This window comes from Natator depressus, chromosome 14 (genome assembly GCF_965152275.1).
Source record: "Natator depressus isolate rNatDep1 chromosome 14, rNatDep2.hap1, whole genome shotgun sequence".
Taxonomy (NCBI): Eukaryota; Metazoa; Chordata; order Testudines; family Cheloniidae; genus Natator; species Natator depressus.
The window spans coordinates 8,327,444-8,343,923 of record NC_134247.1 but is presented as its reverse complement, the minus strand read 5'-3'; the positions used below and the strand labels follow the sequence as shown (position 1 = coordinate 8,343,923).

The 16,480-nt window shown below is 42.8% G+C and overlaps 1 protein-coding gene across 11 annotated transcripts in view; it reads right to left on the bottom strand.

Annotated features, from left to right (window-relative positions):
- The window catches only part of BPTF (bromodomain PHD finger transcription factor), a 91,254-nt gene extending 83,994 nt beyond the window's left edge, over nt 1-7,260 (bottom strand). For all 11 annotated transcript variants that reach the window (XM_074971174.1, XM_074971175.1, XM_074971171.1 and 8 more), the window contains exon 1: nt 7,007-7,260. In XM_074971174.1, coding sequence (XP_074827275.1) covers nt 7,007-7,121 — 115 coding nt within the window. In that variant the 5' untranslated portion in view covers nt 7,122-7,260. The remainder of the gene's footprint in view (nt 1-7,006) is intronic.
- Between the last annotated feature and the right edge of the window lie 9,220 nt (nt 7,261-16,480).

Below are 16,480 nucleotides of genomic sequence, written 5' to 3'. Positions count from 1 at the left end.
TAAAACAAATACAATAAAGACTAAATTATTCAATTATTCACCTGCTAATCAAAAACCAAGCTGTATCTTATATCCCATATACTGCCACTTCTAAATTTATTAGAAGAGATGGCCTTTGCAGCAGATCCTGAAAGTTAACAAAGGTGGGCTCTGGTGGGCAGGAAAGAAACAAATTCCAGTGGGAGGGACCTTCATGGAGAAGGCCTTCTCAGAAGCCCCCTCTTGTTTAAACTGAGTGTATTCCAGCTAACCACAAACGCAGTAGCGTGTCACAAGGAGAAGCAATCTCTCAGCTAACCAGGTCCAAAACCAATTTGAAAGTTATAAAGAACCAACAACCTGAATTCCAATCAGAAGTCAAGGGAAGGTTTAAACTCTACTTCCACCAAAGACAGTTACTGCCATGCCTTAAATTGACCAAACATGATCTTGAGACCAATAGGAGCTGCTTCCAGCATCTGCTAGAGCAGAAAGCTCTCAACTAATTTTAGTTTCTCTCCTCCAAAACCTTCCCCTTAACTTTCCTTGCCACTAGGAACAGCCAGGCCAGGTAAAATGTAAGTAATGAATTATAATCCTCCTTCAATTACCTGCCAAGACCTCAGTTCAGGGTTCTGTTTTATATCACCACCTTTTACAGAGGCCAGGAGACACATAAAAGAGCACATGGAACAAAAGGATGTTCCCTGTCCTATTAGGAAAAGGACCTCATCAGGTTGTACAAAAAAAAAACAACAACCCAAGCCCATAATTCAGTATTCAAATCTTAGCAGGTGAAGAGTTTTGCAGCTCCAAGAAGAGGAGAGATTACTTGTTTGTATTTGGTGACAGTTCCCACAGAATCTTTCAAACAATGTAATTCATACATAACCCAGTCAGACTAGTTATGTACTAAAATAAAACCTGGATTTTCTTCCAGATTTAGGGCCTGTACACAGCATCTTCAACATGAAGGTTTATTCCCAATTAATAATGTGCTGCTCTGGAGGCATGAGGATTCCCTAGAAACAGGTGCTCTCCTCAGCTCCTACCTAGTAGGCATTCTCACTTTTCAATACATTGCCAAGCTTAGTCAAAGAGAACCGTTTTTTAAAGATTTGCTTTTAACAGATATGAAAAGAGGCAGTTTTAAAGATCAGTTGATTGCTACACTATATATTATTTTGACTTATCCAAGTTTCAGACAAAAGTGCTGTGCCACAGAACTTTTCATAGTTTGAGGAGATGATATAACTAGAGCTAGGCACAAACTAGATTTTCTATTTCCAGGAAAATTCGCAATTTTGAGGGTTTTTTCATTCCAAAATGGAAAGAAAATAGAAAAACCATATTTCCTGAAAAATAATTTTTAAAAAATTGTTTTGGCTCATTCATTTTCATTTCACATTTTTATATTATATAATAAAAAAAACAAAGAAGTCATTCTGAAAGGGAAAATCATTCTATTCCAAAGAGGTCGAAATGGAACGTTTCAACCTCACCAAAATACTTTTTCAATTTTTCTTTCAAAATGAAATTTCATACACCGAGACATGTTTCCAAAAAATGTTTCAGTTTCAACAAATAAGCATTTTCCGACAGAAAAACATTCAGTCAAAAAATTTCTGACCAGCTCTACTCACAACTATGGGACCAGTTTGGATGTTGCTACGCAAGAGGTGCACCTTTTTTCAGTTTACTTATATTGCTTGGAAAAGAAATCAAGATTAGCCACAGAAATTGCACCAGCTTCCTATAAAACACCACACACCAAATTGTTTGTAGAACCGCGGCACAGACAGCAGGGATGAGACAGTAGAATATGGTCCTTTGACTGGAGCTTGAGCATCATTTTCTGGGCTCAATTTATGATTTATAGAATATTGCACTCCCCTGTGAGCCACTGAACATGACCCAAACATACACCCCTCCCTTCCCCACCACTTACACTGCTGTGAAATGGAATTTGAAGTTGTGGCGGCTCTTTCTTTTTTTTTGAGCATCAAGGATGTCAGCACACTTCTAAAAACAGTGGGTGTTAGTTGCTTCTGAAACAAGCAGATACACGCTGGTTTTACATAAGTTTAGTTTCTTAAAAACCTGACCATCTGCATGAAAACTATATGGATCCCTCTAAATACTAGTCAACTACAAAGATGATGTCATTTCCTAAACTACTTCCCACATCCTTTTAAATGTTTTGGAAATAGTATGAGATATACTGTATCAATACCTAAGTACAGTGTGGCCATTTGAGAGTTACTCATAGTCACCTATCATCTAAGCAAAATTTCAACCCAGGGATCCAAAATTGAAAATTTACAGGATTAATGCAATTTAGCTACTTTTTCAGCAATTTAGGATGACTGACAGCTTTACTTTATTATTAGTGGAGCTACAATTATGTTCAGCATATGTAAACTTAATTTAGGAATTAGAATAATGTATATTTAAATTTCTCCATGGAAAAAAACAAGAAAATCTACCAAAAAGTATATTGACCAATTATAATAATTATTTGTTTGAATATTAATACCATGTGACACTGAGGTCATAGGTCAAATTTGAAACCTTACTGCAGAACTAGAAGAAAGTTACAAGGTAGCTGGTATGGCACAATATTCAACTGCTAATAAGCTAAGAAGGAGTCCAGATCCAACTATTCACACAAAGAATGCTCCTTTTTAAAATGTATGCAAATAGACCATAATTGTTTAGGATTTTATTTTAAATGGATTTTTAAGGAATTCTTGAGCTGGCATGCAAATTCTCCCCTTTCTGGTAAAAGCTGCAAGTCAATGCAACACAATTAGCCACAAACCTATTCACTTGTTCTTTTGCACAAACTTCTCACTAGGATTGTCAAATCATCGCTTGTGTTCCTTCATAATAAGCATGATATCTTGGTGACATCTCCTCTACATAATTAAACCAGTTAGAGACTGCCTCAAGAGAAGCCATGCCAGGTTTTATTTAAAGCCCAGTGCATGCTGGGTAAAGACCTCAGGAGTTTAGTCAGTGCTGTGTGAATATTCCTACAGTGCAGACACGATCAGTAAAGTTTTGTTTACATACCTCAATACCAAACCTTAGTGCCTTCATTTAAGTAACTCCCCATTTAAATAACTCTCCTTCATTTAAATAACCTGGGACATAAAAGAATATTATGCAATAAAAATTACAAACAGTTAAAAAGTTTGAGAGGTGTGCAACACTTATAATTCTCCAATAGAATAATTCTGCTACAAAAGTAAGAGCACTCTGGTAAAGTGACTCGTTTCAGAAGGAAATAATGATGGCTTATAGCTGCATTAACTTTTACATTGACAGAATCCAAGTCAAGAAATTTAATGAAGTGTTTATACGTAGTCCTCTGGCTCTTCACAAATCCAGTGCTTTCGAATAATTTGTCAGCCACACTGACATTTCATTCTCTCAGTTAGCCAAAACCCTGATTTTAAGACATGTTGCAAGAACCAACTGCTTTCCCAGGGTTTTGTGGGACAAGGGGAAAATAATTGAGATGGAGGGTAAGATAAGACTGACTGTTCGGGCATCGTGCTTAAACATGTGGTTTTAAATTAAGCAATGTACCTGAAGTATTGGATATGCATAATTACCTCATAACAAGCTTAAAGTAAAAGGTTACAGTGGACAGGTGGTGGCAACAATGTTTTGAAATACAGAACACAAAGGATAACTATTTCAAAATTTGCTTGCCAAAATAACGGAAGTCAAAGGCATAACAGAGTAGGGATACCTGGTTCAGGGGTGTGTCAAACTACAGTAAATTAGCTGAACTAATCAAAGTCCCACGACTGATGCTGACTCCCCCAGCAAAAGAAAAACATCACATCCCTTGGAAGCAACAAGCAGCCATAATGGTTGTGCTTACAACTGAATCTGACTGCAGTAATTGTCAAGCTTTATATCAATGCCATAATGATATTCCTAAGATTTTTTTTATTTCCTAAACTTAAAATTCAAGTAACATCAAAAGTAGTAGATACTCCAATATGCACATTCAAGAGCTATCACTAACTTTCCAATAGAGCAAAAAAACTGAAGCCCTTTTTTCTCCACACAACGCACAGTCAACCTGTGGAACTCCTTGCCCGAGGATGTTGTGAAGGCCAAGACTATAACAGGATATTAAAATGAACTAGATACATTCATGGAGGACAGGTCCATCAATGGCTATTACCCAGGATGGGCAGGGATGCTAGCCTCTGTTTGTTAGAAGCTAGGAAATGGGCAACAGGGGATGGATGGATCACTTGATATAACCTGCTCTGTTCATTCCCCCTGGGGCACCTGGCATTGGCCACTGTCGGAAGACAGGATACTGAGCTAGATGGACCTTTGGTCTGACCCAGTATAATCGTTCTTATGTTCTAGGGACATACCATCATGTTATCTTTCAATATATTAATACAATTCTAAAAAGTTTAAAAATCTCTCTCATTCAGGAAAACTGAATGTGATTTCTGCTTGAAGTGTCCACATAAGGCTGGTGAGAAGTGTTTGACTGACACTTGTACTTAAACTGTCTGCACAGCACAGGCAGCAGCATCATAATTTCCTCTCACACATCTCTGCAAAAATGCTGCAACTGTGAATAGGACCACACCTCCAATGAAAGGGGAGTTCAGGTTCCATTCCCAAATCACTTCTAAGATCTGATGAGATTAAGATGTCAGTTACTGCTACCTGTAAGTGGCAGTCTTTGTGATATATGTATTTGTTCAGCAGGAACTGGACACAGACTTACAGCTGGCCAAACTAAAAGTTGGTATTTTATTATTCATCGACTGCAATAAGCAACATTAGTCATCACTTGCTTCTTTTCTGAAGATAAGAATTTGAGAAGCAACTTAAGACACAAAATTATTTAAGTAACTTAAAAAGTAAGCCTTTCAGCATACCGCTAAAATACCAGCCATGCTACAATACAACTGGCAACTCAGCAACAAGTAGGGGGTCTATATATGTGATACCTCAAAAGATAACATTAAATGTACACATTTTTAAATTTGAGATTTAAACTCAAATAAGCACATACATTTATAATTCTACCAGTTCTTATAAAGTGTACTATTATTTTAGTAGTAGGTACTTAAATACCACATACGTGTGTATGCATACAGTGACAATACACACACGTGCCCAAAGCTCTCTCTTTAATTTAGGTACTTTTTCTCAAGACTTGAGTATTTCTATATTGTATTCTGTAAAATGGATCTTACATCTGGATTTTTGGCATCAAAATATTTCTCAGCATGAGCCTATCAAGTCAGCAAACAAATTCTTCCCTTGACCAAACAGGAGAAGGTGGGTAACTACAAAAAGCTCCCACATAACTAAATAGAAATGTAACAGTTAAGAAAATGCAGAATAGTAACTTTCAGTGCTTGGGTCTAACTTAGTACAAGAGTTCATCTTTAAACAAGAACTATTTGAAAGTCATCAAACTGATCAAAGTACTATCCTTACAGGTGAACTAAAATCCATTTTCCAAAAGATGATCTCTCTTTGGCAGTTACATTTAAATTGCCTTGCAATTTCTTTTTAAAAACTACTGCATTTAGAATCCTTAATATGAAAGAGGTGCCTTTTAAAAATAATTCTACTCCTTTAGAAGTTTTGAAAGCCACATAATGGCATCCCCATTGCATGTGTCCACTAAGTAGGCAAATAATTAAAACAAATGACATGTTCTAGCAACCTGAACTTCTTTTTCTCCTTCTCAAAAAGTTGTCTATAAGTTGTACAAGACCACAGAGCTATTTTATTAAGTACAATAAATTCACACAAGCTATATGTTTTTCTCCCCATACCAACAACTTAGGCAAACACTCTTGCAATCTATGGCCCAATTCAACAAGTTAATTTAAATTTATGCCTGGGCTTAAATGCCTCCCTGAATCAGGACCCTTAAAAAAAAAAAAAAAAAAAGGTCAAGCCTAAACTCTACTGGAATGAAAGTAACCCCTAAATTTTAAAAAAGTGGTGCAAATCTAGACAAACCATAATTTTTGAGTTAAGCTTCAAGAACTCCTATAATAAAGCAAATTATGGGAAAAAAGGAGTGCAGAGTTTAAAAAACTTGAAAGAAGCCCAGATTTGTTACTGATGTAAAATGAATACATTTTATAATTAAAATAGATAAACTGTAAATCCAAATAATCAAAATGAGCCTCAAACCCCTAATTAATAAACCAAGTTTTAAAGTTTGCCACATTTTAAAATAAATACAGTGTTTAAAGGCAAGTGTTCTGAAAACTTAAACCTACTTCACCTTTGATTTCCATTTTTACCACTTTCAGTTCAAGGTTCGGACGTGGGTTTTTTTTAAAAAATTCCAGTAACTAAAACTGGGTTTAAACCAGTGCAATGAAACCCTGTGAATTTTCCCCCAAACTGCAACAATGCAATCTCCATTTTGAACAATGCACCTCCTTTTCCTTCTAGTAAAGCTAGTTGTGTTCTGTGGCCACTAGACACTGTATGCATGTCTGCAAGGCACACAGAGTTTAATTTCTGGAGCACACCTCATGTTGCATGCACTTCCTTTCCTTGTGTCTACAAGAAGAACTTGATGTTACAGGCATCCTTGTCTATATGTATTTGCAAGGACCCTTTTAGTATGAATGCATATTTTTCCTTTATAAAAGTACCACTGGATGCTCTATACAATTCCTTCGCCACTGTTTGTGAACACTTTCTGGTGTAGAATGCATCTATGTAATTGCAAGTCCTCTCTCTCTCTGTCTGATAGCATCCCTATAGTGCACATATTATTTCTCCTTCCATGTGAGAGTTTATGAGCACCTTCTGATTCTCAACGCATCTGTGTGGTTACCAGCACCACTTGATTTGCATGCCTCTCTCCCCCCTCTGTCTACTTGCAGGCATCCCTTACTATTGCTTGCCTTCCCCCTCCCCTGTGAATGTGTGTTTGCAAACCTAGAGGGAGCATGTGGGGTGCCCTCTCCTTCTTTTACAGTACATCCCACTGACTGTATACCTGGGGTGCTGCTGTAGGTGCTGTGGCTCCTGAAGCTGCTCTCAGTGCAATAGCTGGCATCATCTTCATCCTCCATCTCCTCGGGGTAATCGGAGTCGTCGTCCTCCTCCTCCATGATCTCCTCTTCCTCCTGCTCCTCGGAGTCCTGGTTATCCTCGGGGTCCCCCTCCTCTTCCTCTTCGGACACCACGCTCTCCTCCTCCTCTTCACTCTCATGATCATCGTACACCACTTTGCTGATGCTCCTCCTGGACGAGGCAGCCCTGCCGTGGCTGCTGCAGCTGCCTCCTGCGCCTCCTCCCCCTGCTCCTGCTCCTCCAGCCCCAGCCCTGCCCCTGCCCCTACTGCTGCTGCCTCCCCCACCAGGGGTGCTGCTGCTGCCGCTGCCGCCCTTCCTCTTGCTGCCCGCTCTGGGGGAGGCGGTGGAGGAGGAAGAGGCCTGGGCAGCCCCGACCCCCCTCGGCCTGGGCCCCACCGCCTCCACCTGGGCCGAGGCCGCCCACCTGCCCCGACTGCTGCCCCGCTGCCGGGACCTCAGCCCACCAATGGGGCCCGGTGGGGCGGGCGGAGCCGGGGAGCTCGCCTGAGCGGTGGCCGCCGCAGGCTGCTGCTGCTTGGGCGGCCTGCCTCGCCGGCCCCGCATCTCTGGGCGCTGGCCGAGGGGGGAAGGGAGGGGCGGGGAAGGCTGGGGAGGGCGCTCGGAGTCCGGACAGGCAGCTGCAGGGAAGCTCCCCCCCCTGCGAGGGTTCCGGGCCGGGGAGGGGGGCCGCCGAACTGCGAGGGCCGGGGGATCAATCCGAATTGCCGGCGTCCCGCTCCGGATCGCTACCGGCCGCCATCTTGTTTCTTCGTCTCTGCCTCGGCTCGCTCCGCTCTGACTGGGGGAAGCGGCGGCAGCAGCAGGCCCTGAGCGCCTCACGTGACCTGCCAGACCGCCGAGCTCCGCCAGGTGGCGCTGCGGCGCCGGCAGCTCTTCGGCTGGAGAGCCATGTTAGAGCCCCAGCGGCGGGCAGCGCTCCCAGCCCCCGAGCCCCGCTCTGGGGCTCTCACGTCCCCCTGCGCCGCATCCCTCAGCGCAGAGTAGGGCGCGAGGCTTCCCTCGACCCCCGACAGCTTTCCTGGGCCCTACGGCTGCGGCCACCCCAGGGCTCTCCTCACACCACAGCTACAGAGAGCACAGGGGCTGCCCCCGCCCAGGGCTCTGTGCTCCCTGTGGCTAACACCTGCCACAGGGCTCTCTGCTCCCTGTGGCTTTTCTAGCCTCTGCACCTGCCGCAGGGCTCGCTTCACCCTCCTCACAGCTTCAGCTCTTCACACAGTCCAACCCCAAGGCTCCCTCCACTCTATACCTGTGTCCAAAACACGGCATTCCTCCAACCCTTGCCAGCTTCAATCCCCACTGTCTGCTATTTCCCCCTTGCTCCAGAGTCTAGGCACAGGGCTCTTCCCCCTCTCTAGTGCTGCAGGGGCCAGCCATAGCACTCCCACCCAAACCACACACCCTCAGTAGGGATTCGCCCAGCTTCACCAGGCAGAGGGCAGGGCTATCCTCAGTGTTATCCTCCTATAGCAGCTGGCAGCTCTACTGCACCCCACCTGCATCCAGCACAGCCCAGTACCAGGCAGGTAACCGGGCTTGCTCTATTCTATCTTCAGTCTTCATCCCTGTTGTGTGCGTAGCTAAGAACCCTGCTAGACCCCACAATGTCTAACCACAGCCAACACCAAGCAAGCAACAGTGCCAGACCACTAGGGTGACCAGACAGCAACTGTGAAAAATCGGGACGGGGGTGGGGGTAATAGGTGCCTATATAAGACAAAGCCCCAAATATCGGGACTGTCCCTATAAAATCGGGACATCTGGTCACCCTACAGACCACAAGGTTTACCCCAGTCTGCATTTTCTTGTCTTCCATCTTCAAACTACATCTCTTATTTGCTGTACCCACACTCCAGTCTTGTTTGGTACAAAGCATGGAGTTGGGCTTAATCCACTTCGCACTTTCTCACATATCTCATAGCTCCATCTATATTACATTCATTTTCCAGGGAGCCTGAGAAGTACCACAAATCTGCAGAATCCAATCACAGCATTGACATCCTATTTCCAACACTCGTAATTTGGAGTAACTCCATTCAAGTCAATTGAGTTATACCAGTGTAAAAGAGAACAATCAGGCCCCAGGCATGCACATTTCTTAGGCCATGTCTATGCCACAGAATTAGGTTGACTTAAGTTAGGTCATAAACTGCTGTAATTACATCACTTGTGCATGTTCACACCATAGTCCTTTTGTCGGCAGAGCACATCCACAGTTGGTGCTTTAGAACCAACGGAGAGAGCAGTGCACTATGTGGGTAACTATCCCACTGTGCAAATCACCTTCTGCTACTAGGCGTTCGGGGAATGGATCACAATGCAGCATGGGGGCAGGAGCACCATCCCATGATGCAGTTTTCTCCATCCCACAATTCTAAGGGCTTTCAACTATGTTTCGTGCCATTTTTCAACTGCCCCTGTAAACTTTATGCTCTCTATCTCTGCCTGAAAGCATGGGTCCTGCACTGCTCACCAAGTCGTGATAAGCGTTATGAACACAATGTTGCTGATCTGGCAGTATTTCATGAGCTGCAAATCTGAACAGGAAGCCGTGGTGCCTGCCCTGTTGTGTGCAATGGAAAGAAACCATTCAAGATTGGTATTGATATTCATGGAGCAGCTGCACACGGTAGACCGTCACTACAGGGGTCAGGAAACAAGTACAGAGTGGTGGGATCAGACTGTGATGCAGCTATGGGATGATGAGCAGTGGCTTCAGAACTTTTGCATGTTCAAAGCCACCTTCCTTGAACTGTGTGCGGAGCTTGCTCATATCCTGCAGTGCAAGGTCACCAAAATGAGAGCTGCCCTAGTGTTGGAAAAGCAAGCGGTGATCACTATGTGGAAGCTGGCAACTGCAGACTGCAACTGCTCAGTCGCGAATCAGTTTCAAAGTCCACCATGGGGGTTGCGGTGATACAAGTGAGCAGGGCCCTTAATTGTCTCCTGCTATGAAGGACTGTAACTCTCAGCAACATGCGGAAAATAGTGGATGGCTTTGCGGCAATGGAATTCCCTAACTGCGGCAGGGTGATAGATGGCATGCATATCCCAATTGTGGCCCCAGACCATCAACAGAAAGGGCTACTTCTCTATGGTATTGCAGGCGCTGGTGGATCACTGGGGTCATTTCACTGACATCAACACGGGGTGGTCAGGGAAGGTGCATGATGCACGCATCTTCAAGAAAACTGGCCTGTATAGAAAGCTGCATGCAGGGACTTTCATTTCAGACCTGAAATGCCCATAGTGATCCTAGGAGACCCAGCCTACCCCTTAGTCCTGTGGCTCATGCAGCCATACATTGGAAACCTTGACAGCAGCAAGGAGTGCTTCAACAACAGGCTCAGCAGGTGCAGAAGGACAGTAGAATGTGTGCTTGGCAGATTAAAGGGTTGCTGGTGCTGCCTTTTTGTCATGTTAGACATCAATGAGGAAAATCTTCCCATGGTCATAGCAGCCTGCTGTGCTCCGCATAACATTTGTGAAGCCAAAGGGGAAAAGTTTTCCCAGGGGTGGAGCACTGAGGTGGATTGTCTGGAGGATGATTTTGAGCAGCCAGATGCCAGGGTTATTAGAGGGACTCAGTGGGGGGCCATTTGAATCAGGGAGGCTTTGAAGCAGCATTTTGACAATGAGACCCACAATAGGTCTTTCTGTAATGCATTCAGCCAGACACTGTTTACTTGCCACCTCAAATGACCCTTGTAATGATTCCTGCCTGAACATTAATTGTAGTCTGCCAATGTGCCGATTGCCACTGTGAACACATTTCTATTGCAACCACCTTGTGTAGGTCACAAATAATCAGTGTCTTTTTAAAACTAAATTTTTCTTAAACAGCAATACACAGATTAACATTTCTTAAAAAGGACATGACACTGAGCAGCACCCTCTGACATGAGGATTTCACAGCTGTGTATAAGTCCAGCTGCTGTTATAGAAAATGTCCTTGGGGTGGAATGCAAGAGGTACTGACACAGCCCAGGAACATGCATGGGGAGGGCATGGAATGCAGTTCTGTATGGGCTGCAGGGGGCATCAAGCACGCATGTGTTCTGCCTGCAGCAGAATCAGGGACCTGAGCACCTCTGTTTGGTCTTTCATGAGTTTTCTCATCTGCTCCTGCCCCCTCTCCTCTCCTGCTATCCAGGTCTAGTTTTTCATTTATGGTCTCTCTCCAGGCTCTGTGCTTGCTATTGGCTTGAACAGACGATTACAGCACTTCTCAAAACATGTCCTTCTTACTCCTCCTCATTCACCTCCTTATCTGATGGAGGTACTCCGCCGATGTGTAGGAGCTGTCCCTCAAGAACATATCTGCAGAAACAAGAAAAAGCAATACACAGAGTCAGTATTGGGTGTGCACTCACAGTCTTGAATCATAAAAGTTATACACCTTTTTCTCACTTTCCCTTGGCAAGCACACAGCATGGCCAAAACATTAAACATAGTGAGTTCACCCTGGGGGGGTGAACAAGTGCAAGATGAGACAAAGGGGTCTGGGTGGCTTCAGAAGGGAATCCGTACAAGTGGCTAGGGCCATTATTCTGAATACTGGTATCGTTTTCCACAAACGGGGGGTGATCAAGCTGCAATCACACTCCTGAGGGTAACTGAAGATGCAAGGGTGCATCTCCTGCACGTGTGCGGCTTCAAATTGGGTCCATATGCTGCTTGCCTGTGTGCTGCTTTGGTTCCTGCAGAGGTAATTGCCTATTAACATGGAAAAGTTTCCTACAATAGGGAAAGAAACAAAGCAGCTCTGCCAAGGAATCTTTGGCCGAGGATTGCAGAGTACCTGCAGGCAAGTTTCCTAGAGATCTCTATGGAGGATTTCCAGGAGATCTAGGTGTGCAATTTGCATTACCAAACTTTTCTGCAGGGCCCCCACTGTGTAGATGCACAGGGAAATGAGAAGCATTTGCAAACAGTACCATGTGTTGTTAATTTCAATCCCTTCTCCCATGTGCACCGTGTAAGAAAATAAAGGATACCTCTATCTCATGTAACTGTGCAGTATCAAAGCAAAATGAGTAGTTACCGGAGCACCCCTCTCCTGTTTCAGGCATGCCAGAGCCGGACTGCTGGGACTGGCTAGACCCCTCTGAAGTCAAAAAGAGGTATTGGCTCACCATGGCACTAGACGAGCCTTTCATCTGTCCCACGTCCCCCTCAACTCAGCCTTCTCATCCATTTCATCCTAGGGGTTGACTTTGCTGTCCGCTGCCTCCTGTCACACCAAAGAATCCACGAAGCTCTTGGCGGTAGAGGTGAGGTCACAGCCAAGGATGGCGTGCAGCTCCTTGTAGAAACAGCATGTTTTCGGCACTGCACCAGAGTGATGGTTGGCTTCCCAGTACACCAGCCTCAGCTCCTTGGTCTTAGCACGGCATTGCTGCGTGTCCCTTTCATGTAATTTCTCATCCATGCCATGAGCAATCTGCTCACAGGTGTTCAAGTTCCTATGGCTGGATCGGAGCTGCCACTGCACAGCCTCCTTTCCCTATCGACCCAGTAACTCCGGTATACTCCAGGCAGGAGTGTGTTTCCTGTGGAAAGCTGGCATGGGGTCAGCTGGGAAGATGCAATGTGAGCTGTCCACAAGGAGCAAAAATGAAGTGGAATTAAAAAAATTCCTGAGGCTTTAGAAGGGATGGGGCACATACTTGTATTTCTGGCTGCAGGGCAGCAGAGCAGAAACTGCTTACCAGAGTGGTCATGATGGGCATTGCCATTGTGGACCACCTAGCAAGTGCAATGGGTACTTTGACACGGAGTTGCTCTAACTTCATCACAAAAAGCTCTATGCCGCTCTTCGAGGTGGGTTTATGATGTCAGCATAGCAGGAAAGTTACATCGGCAGGAGGAGCATTGTTGTGTGTACACCTCCACTGTTTTGTCGACAAAACCTGACTTAGTCATGTTTTAAGCTGCCTCGTCATTTATATTCAGTTCTACTTTTTAAAATGTACTGTTGCACAGCGCTTTAGAACCTTGCTAGACTCCAAAGTTCAGTTTATGCTCCTGTGTTCTTTTACCTTTTGGGTGCATCTCCACTATATGCAATTATTGTGCAGCCTGTCAACCCTGCTCACCCCAAAGTTGTCAGTTATATCCACAGTCCTGTACTTAATTTGCACTCTTCTATGCTCAACATTTCATCTCTTTTAAAAGGTGCCTATTTTTAAATTAACTTGCTGCTCCATCTGCGAACCCTGTTAGGCTCACAAACCTGCTTGTTGGGTTGGAGAGGGATGGGAATGGTGCTTTATAAAAATACTATTATTATTAAAAGCAAAGCAGAAAAAAGCCTTCCAGAAGGAGAATGCCTCTGTAAGCCCAACGATTTTACAGCATTTGGCCCACAAGTTTTAAGATCTGAACCAAACTTTCATTATGGAGCCCAAAACCACAAAGTGCATCTGGTTCTGTTTAATTATAAACCCCAAACTAAACATTTAGCATGAAACTGAACCAGTTTATAGTTTTGATGCTAAACCAGGTGAAACATAACTGGTTTGTTTTCATTTGCTTTGAAGTCAAACCTTAAAACTCAAAGGAATAAATACAAAAACCCATGTGAATTAGAATCAGAAGAGGCTGGCATTAATTAATCCCCTGTATACCAAAACTGTTGCAACTCACGCAGCTCAGATTTTAAACTTTTGTCTCAACTGTTACCTAGAGCCAGAAAAGGAGAAATACACATTATAGCACAAAAGTGCTAGCTTTCATGCTATGACTAGCATATTTAATGTCTTACTTGTACTTTATTAATATGCAGCTACAAGTAATTATCACAGGATATGAAACAAAATAAATAGTACTTAATTTCTGGCTTCTATAAGAAACAGTATAATAAACAGCACTCGTCCTGATACCTATTTTCATGCAACAAGTATAGTGCACTAAAATGTATATAGGACTCCTCTCTGAGCATTGGGAAGTGAGTTCACGGACACATTTTCTCTGCTATGATTAGCAATATATACATGTCCAGAATTTGTGAATTACTTTGAGTTCCTTCAGGATGAAAGGTGGTACAGCAAAGTAAAACGTTTTTGTTGATATTGACATTCATTCTCTTCTTTGGTTTGTGAAAGTAAATGAAGCTGACAGTACAGGGGATAGAAACATCTTTCTTTGAGAGAAAACTCTTACATACAGCCAGTTGGCTCATACCTAGGGCTGGATATTAAGGCATGAATGCCACAGGCCTATGCTAGGATCCCAGCTATAGTATGGCCACATGATTACTACAATCTACAGTACCTTGGTCTGCACTTAAAAGTAGGGCTGTCGATTAATCGCAGTTAACTCACGCGATTAACTCAAAAAAATTAATCGTGATTAAAAAAATTAATCACGATTAATCACAGTTTTAATCGCACTGTTAAATAGAATACCAAATGAAATTTATTAAATATTTTGGAAGTGCTTCATTTTCAAATATATTGATTTCAATTACAACACAGAATACAAAGTGTACAGTACTCACTTTATATTATTTTTATTACATGTATTTGTACTGCAAAAATGGTAAACAAAAGAAACAGTATTTTGCAATTCACTTCATACAAGTACCACAGTGCAATCTCTTTATCAGGAAAGTGCAACTTACAACTGTAGATTGTTTTTGTTACATAACTGCACTCAAAAACAAAACAATGTAAAACTTTAGCGCCTACAGGTCCACTCAGTCCTACTTCTTGTTCAGCCAATTGCTAAGAGAAACAAGTTTGTTTACGTTATGGGAGATAATCCTGCCCACTTCTTATTTACAATGTCACCTGAAAGTGAGAACAGACGTTTGCATGGGACTTTTGTAGCCGGCATTGCAAAGTATTTACGTGCCAGATATGCTAAACATTCATATGCCCCTTCATGCTTTGGCCAGCATTCCAGAGGACATGCTTCCATGCTGATGACACTGGTTAAAAAAATAATGCGTTAATTAAATTTGTGAGCAAACTCCTTGGGGGAGAATTGTATGTCTCCTGCTCTGTGTTTTATCCGCATTCTGCCCTATATTTCATATTATAGCAGTCTCGGATGATGACTCAGCATGTTGTTCAAGAACACTTTCACTGCAGATTTAACAAAACTCAAAGAAGGTACCAATGTGAGATTTCTAAAGATAGCTACAGCACTCGACCCAAGATTTAATAATCTGAACTGCCTTCCAATATCTGATTGGGACAGGGTGTGGAGTATGCTTTCAGGAGACTTAAAAGTGAAACACTGATGCAGAAACTACAGAACCTGAACCACCAAAGAAGAAAATCAACCTTCTGCTGGTGGCATCTGACTCAGATGATGAAAATGAACATGCGTCGGGCTGCTCTGCTTTGGATCATTATCAAGCAGAACCCATCATCAGCATGGACGTATGTACTCTGGAATGCTGGTTGAAGCATGAAGGGCCATATGAATCTTCAGCGCATCTGGCATGTAAATATCTTGCAACGCTGGCTATAAAAGTGCCAGGCGAACACCTGTTCTCACTTTCAGGTGACAATGTAAACAAGAAGCGGGCAGCATTATCTCCTGCAAATGTAAACTTGTTTGAGCGACTGGCTGAACACAAAGTAGGAGTAAGAGGATTTGTAGGCTCTAAAGTTTTACATTGTTTTATTTTTGAATGCACTTTTTTTTGTACATAATTCTACATTTGTAAGTTCAACTTTAATGATAAAGAGATTGCACTTCAGTAGTTGTATTAAGTGAACTGAAAAATACTATTTCTTTTATTTTTACAGTACAAATATTTATAATAAATATAAAGTGAGCACTGTACACTTTGTATTCTGTGTTGTAATTGAAATCAATATATTTGAAAATGTAGAAAACATCCAAAAATATTTATATAAATAGTATTCTATTATTGTTTTATATTTTTAATCGCTTGACAGGCCTACTTAAAAGTTATATCAGCATAGGTATATGTCTGTCCGGGCGATGAAAAAAACCACACATTTCTGCTAGCTATAGCTATAACAAAATTCCCAGTGTAGACACACTGTATGTTAATATAAAGCCCTCTTTTGTTGACACAGCTGCATCTAAACTGGGAGTTACATTGGCTTAGCTACATCAGCTAGGGGTGTGTTCTTTTCCTCAGCTGACTGACATATCTATGGTGTTATTACTTTCAAGTACAGACCAAGGCCATGTCTAAACTTCTGTTGACCAAATTTTGTAGTCATATAAGCTGACAGCCACCAATTAACATATCACTCATGCACATGCATGTGTAGCTGCTTGCGTCAATGTTATACGTACTAACCCAGGACTGCTTGTGTTGATGCAAAGTGTTGTAGACCACCAATAGGTATCCCTATATGAAATGCACCGCTGTCTAGCATGATGCC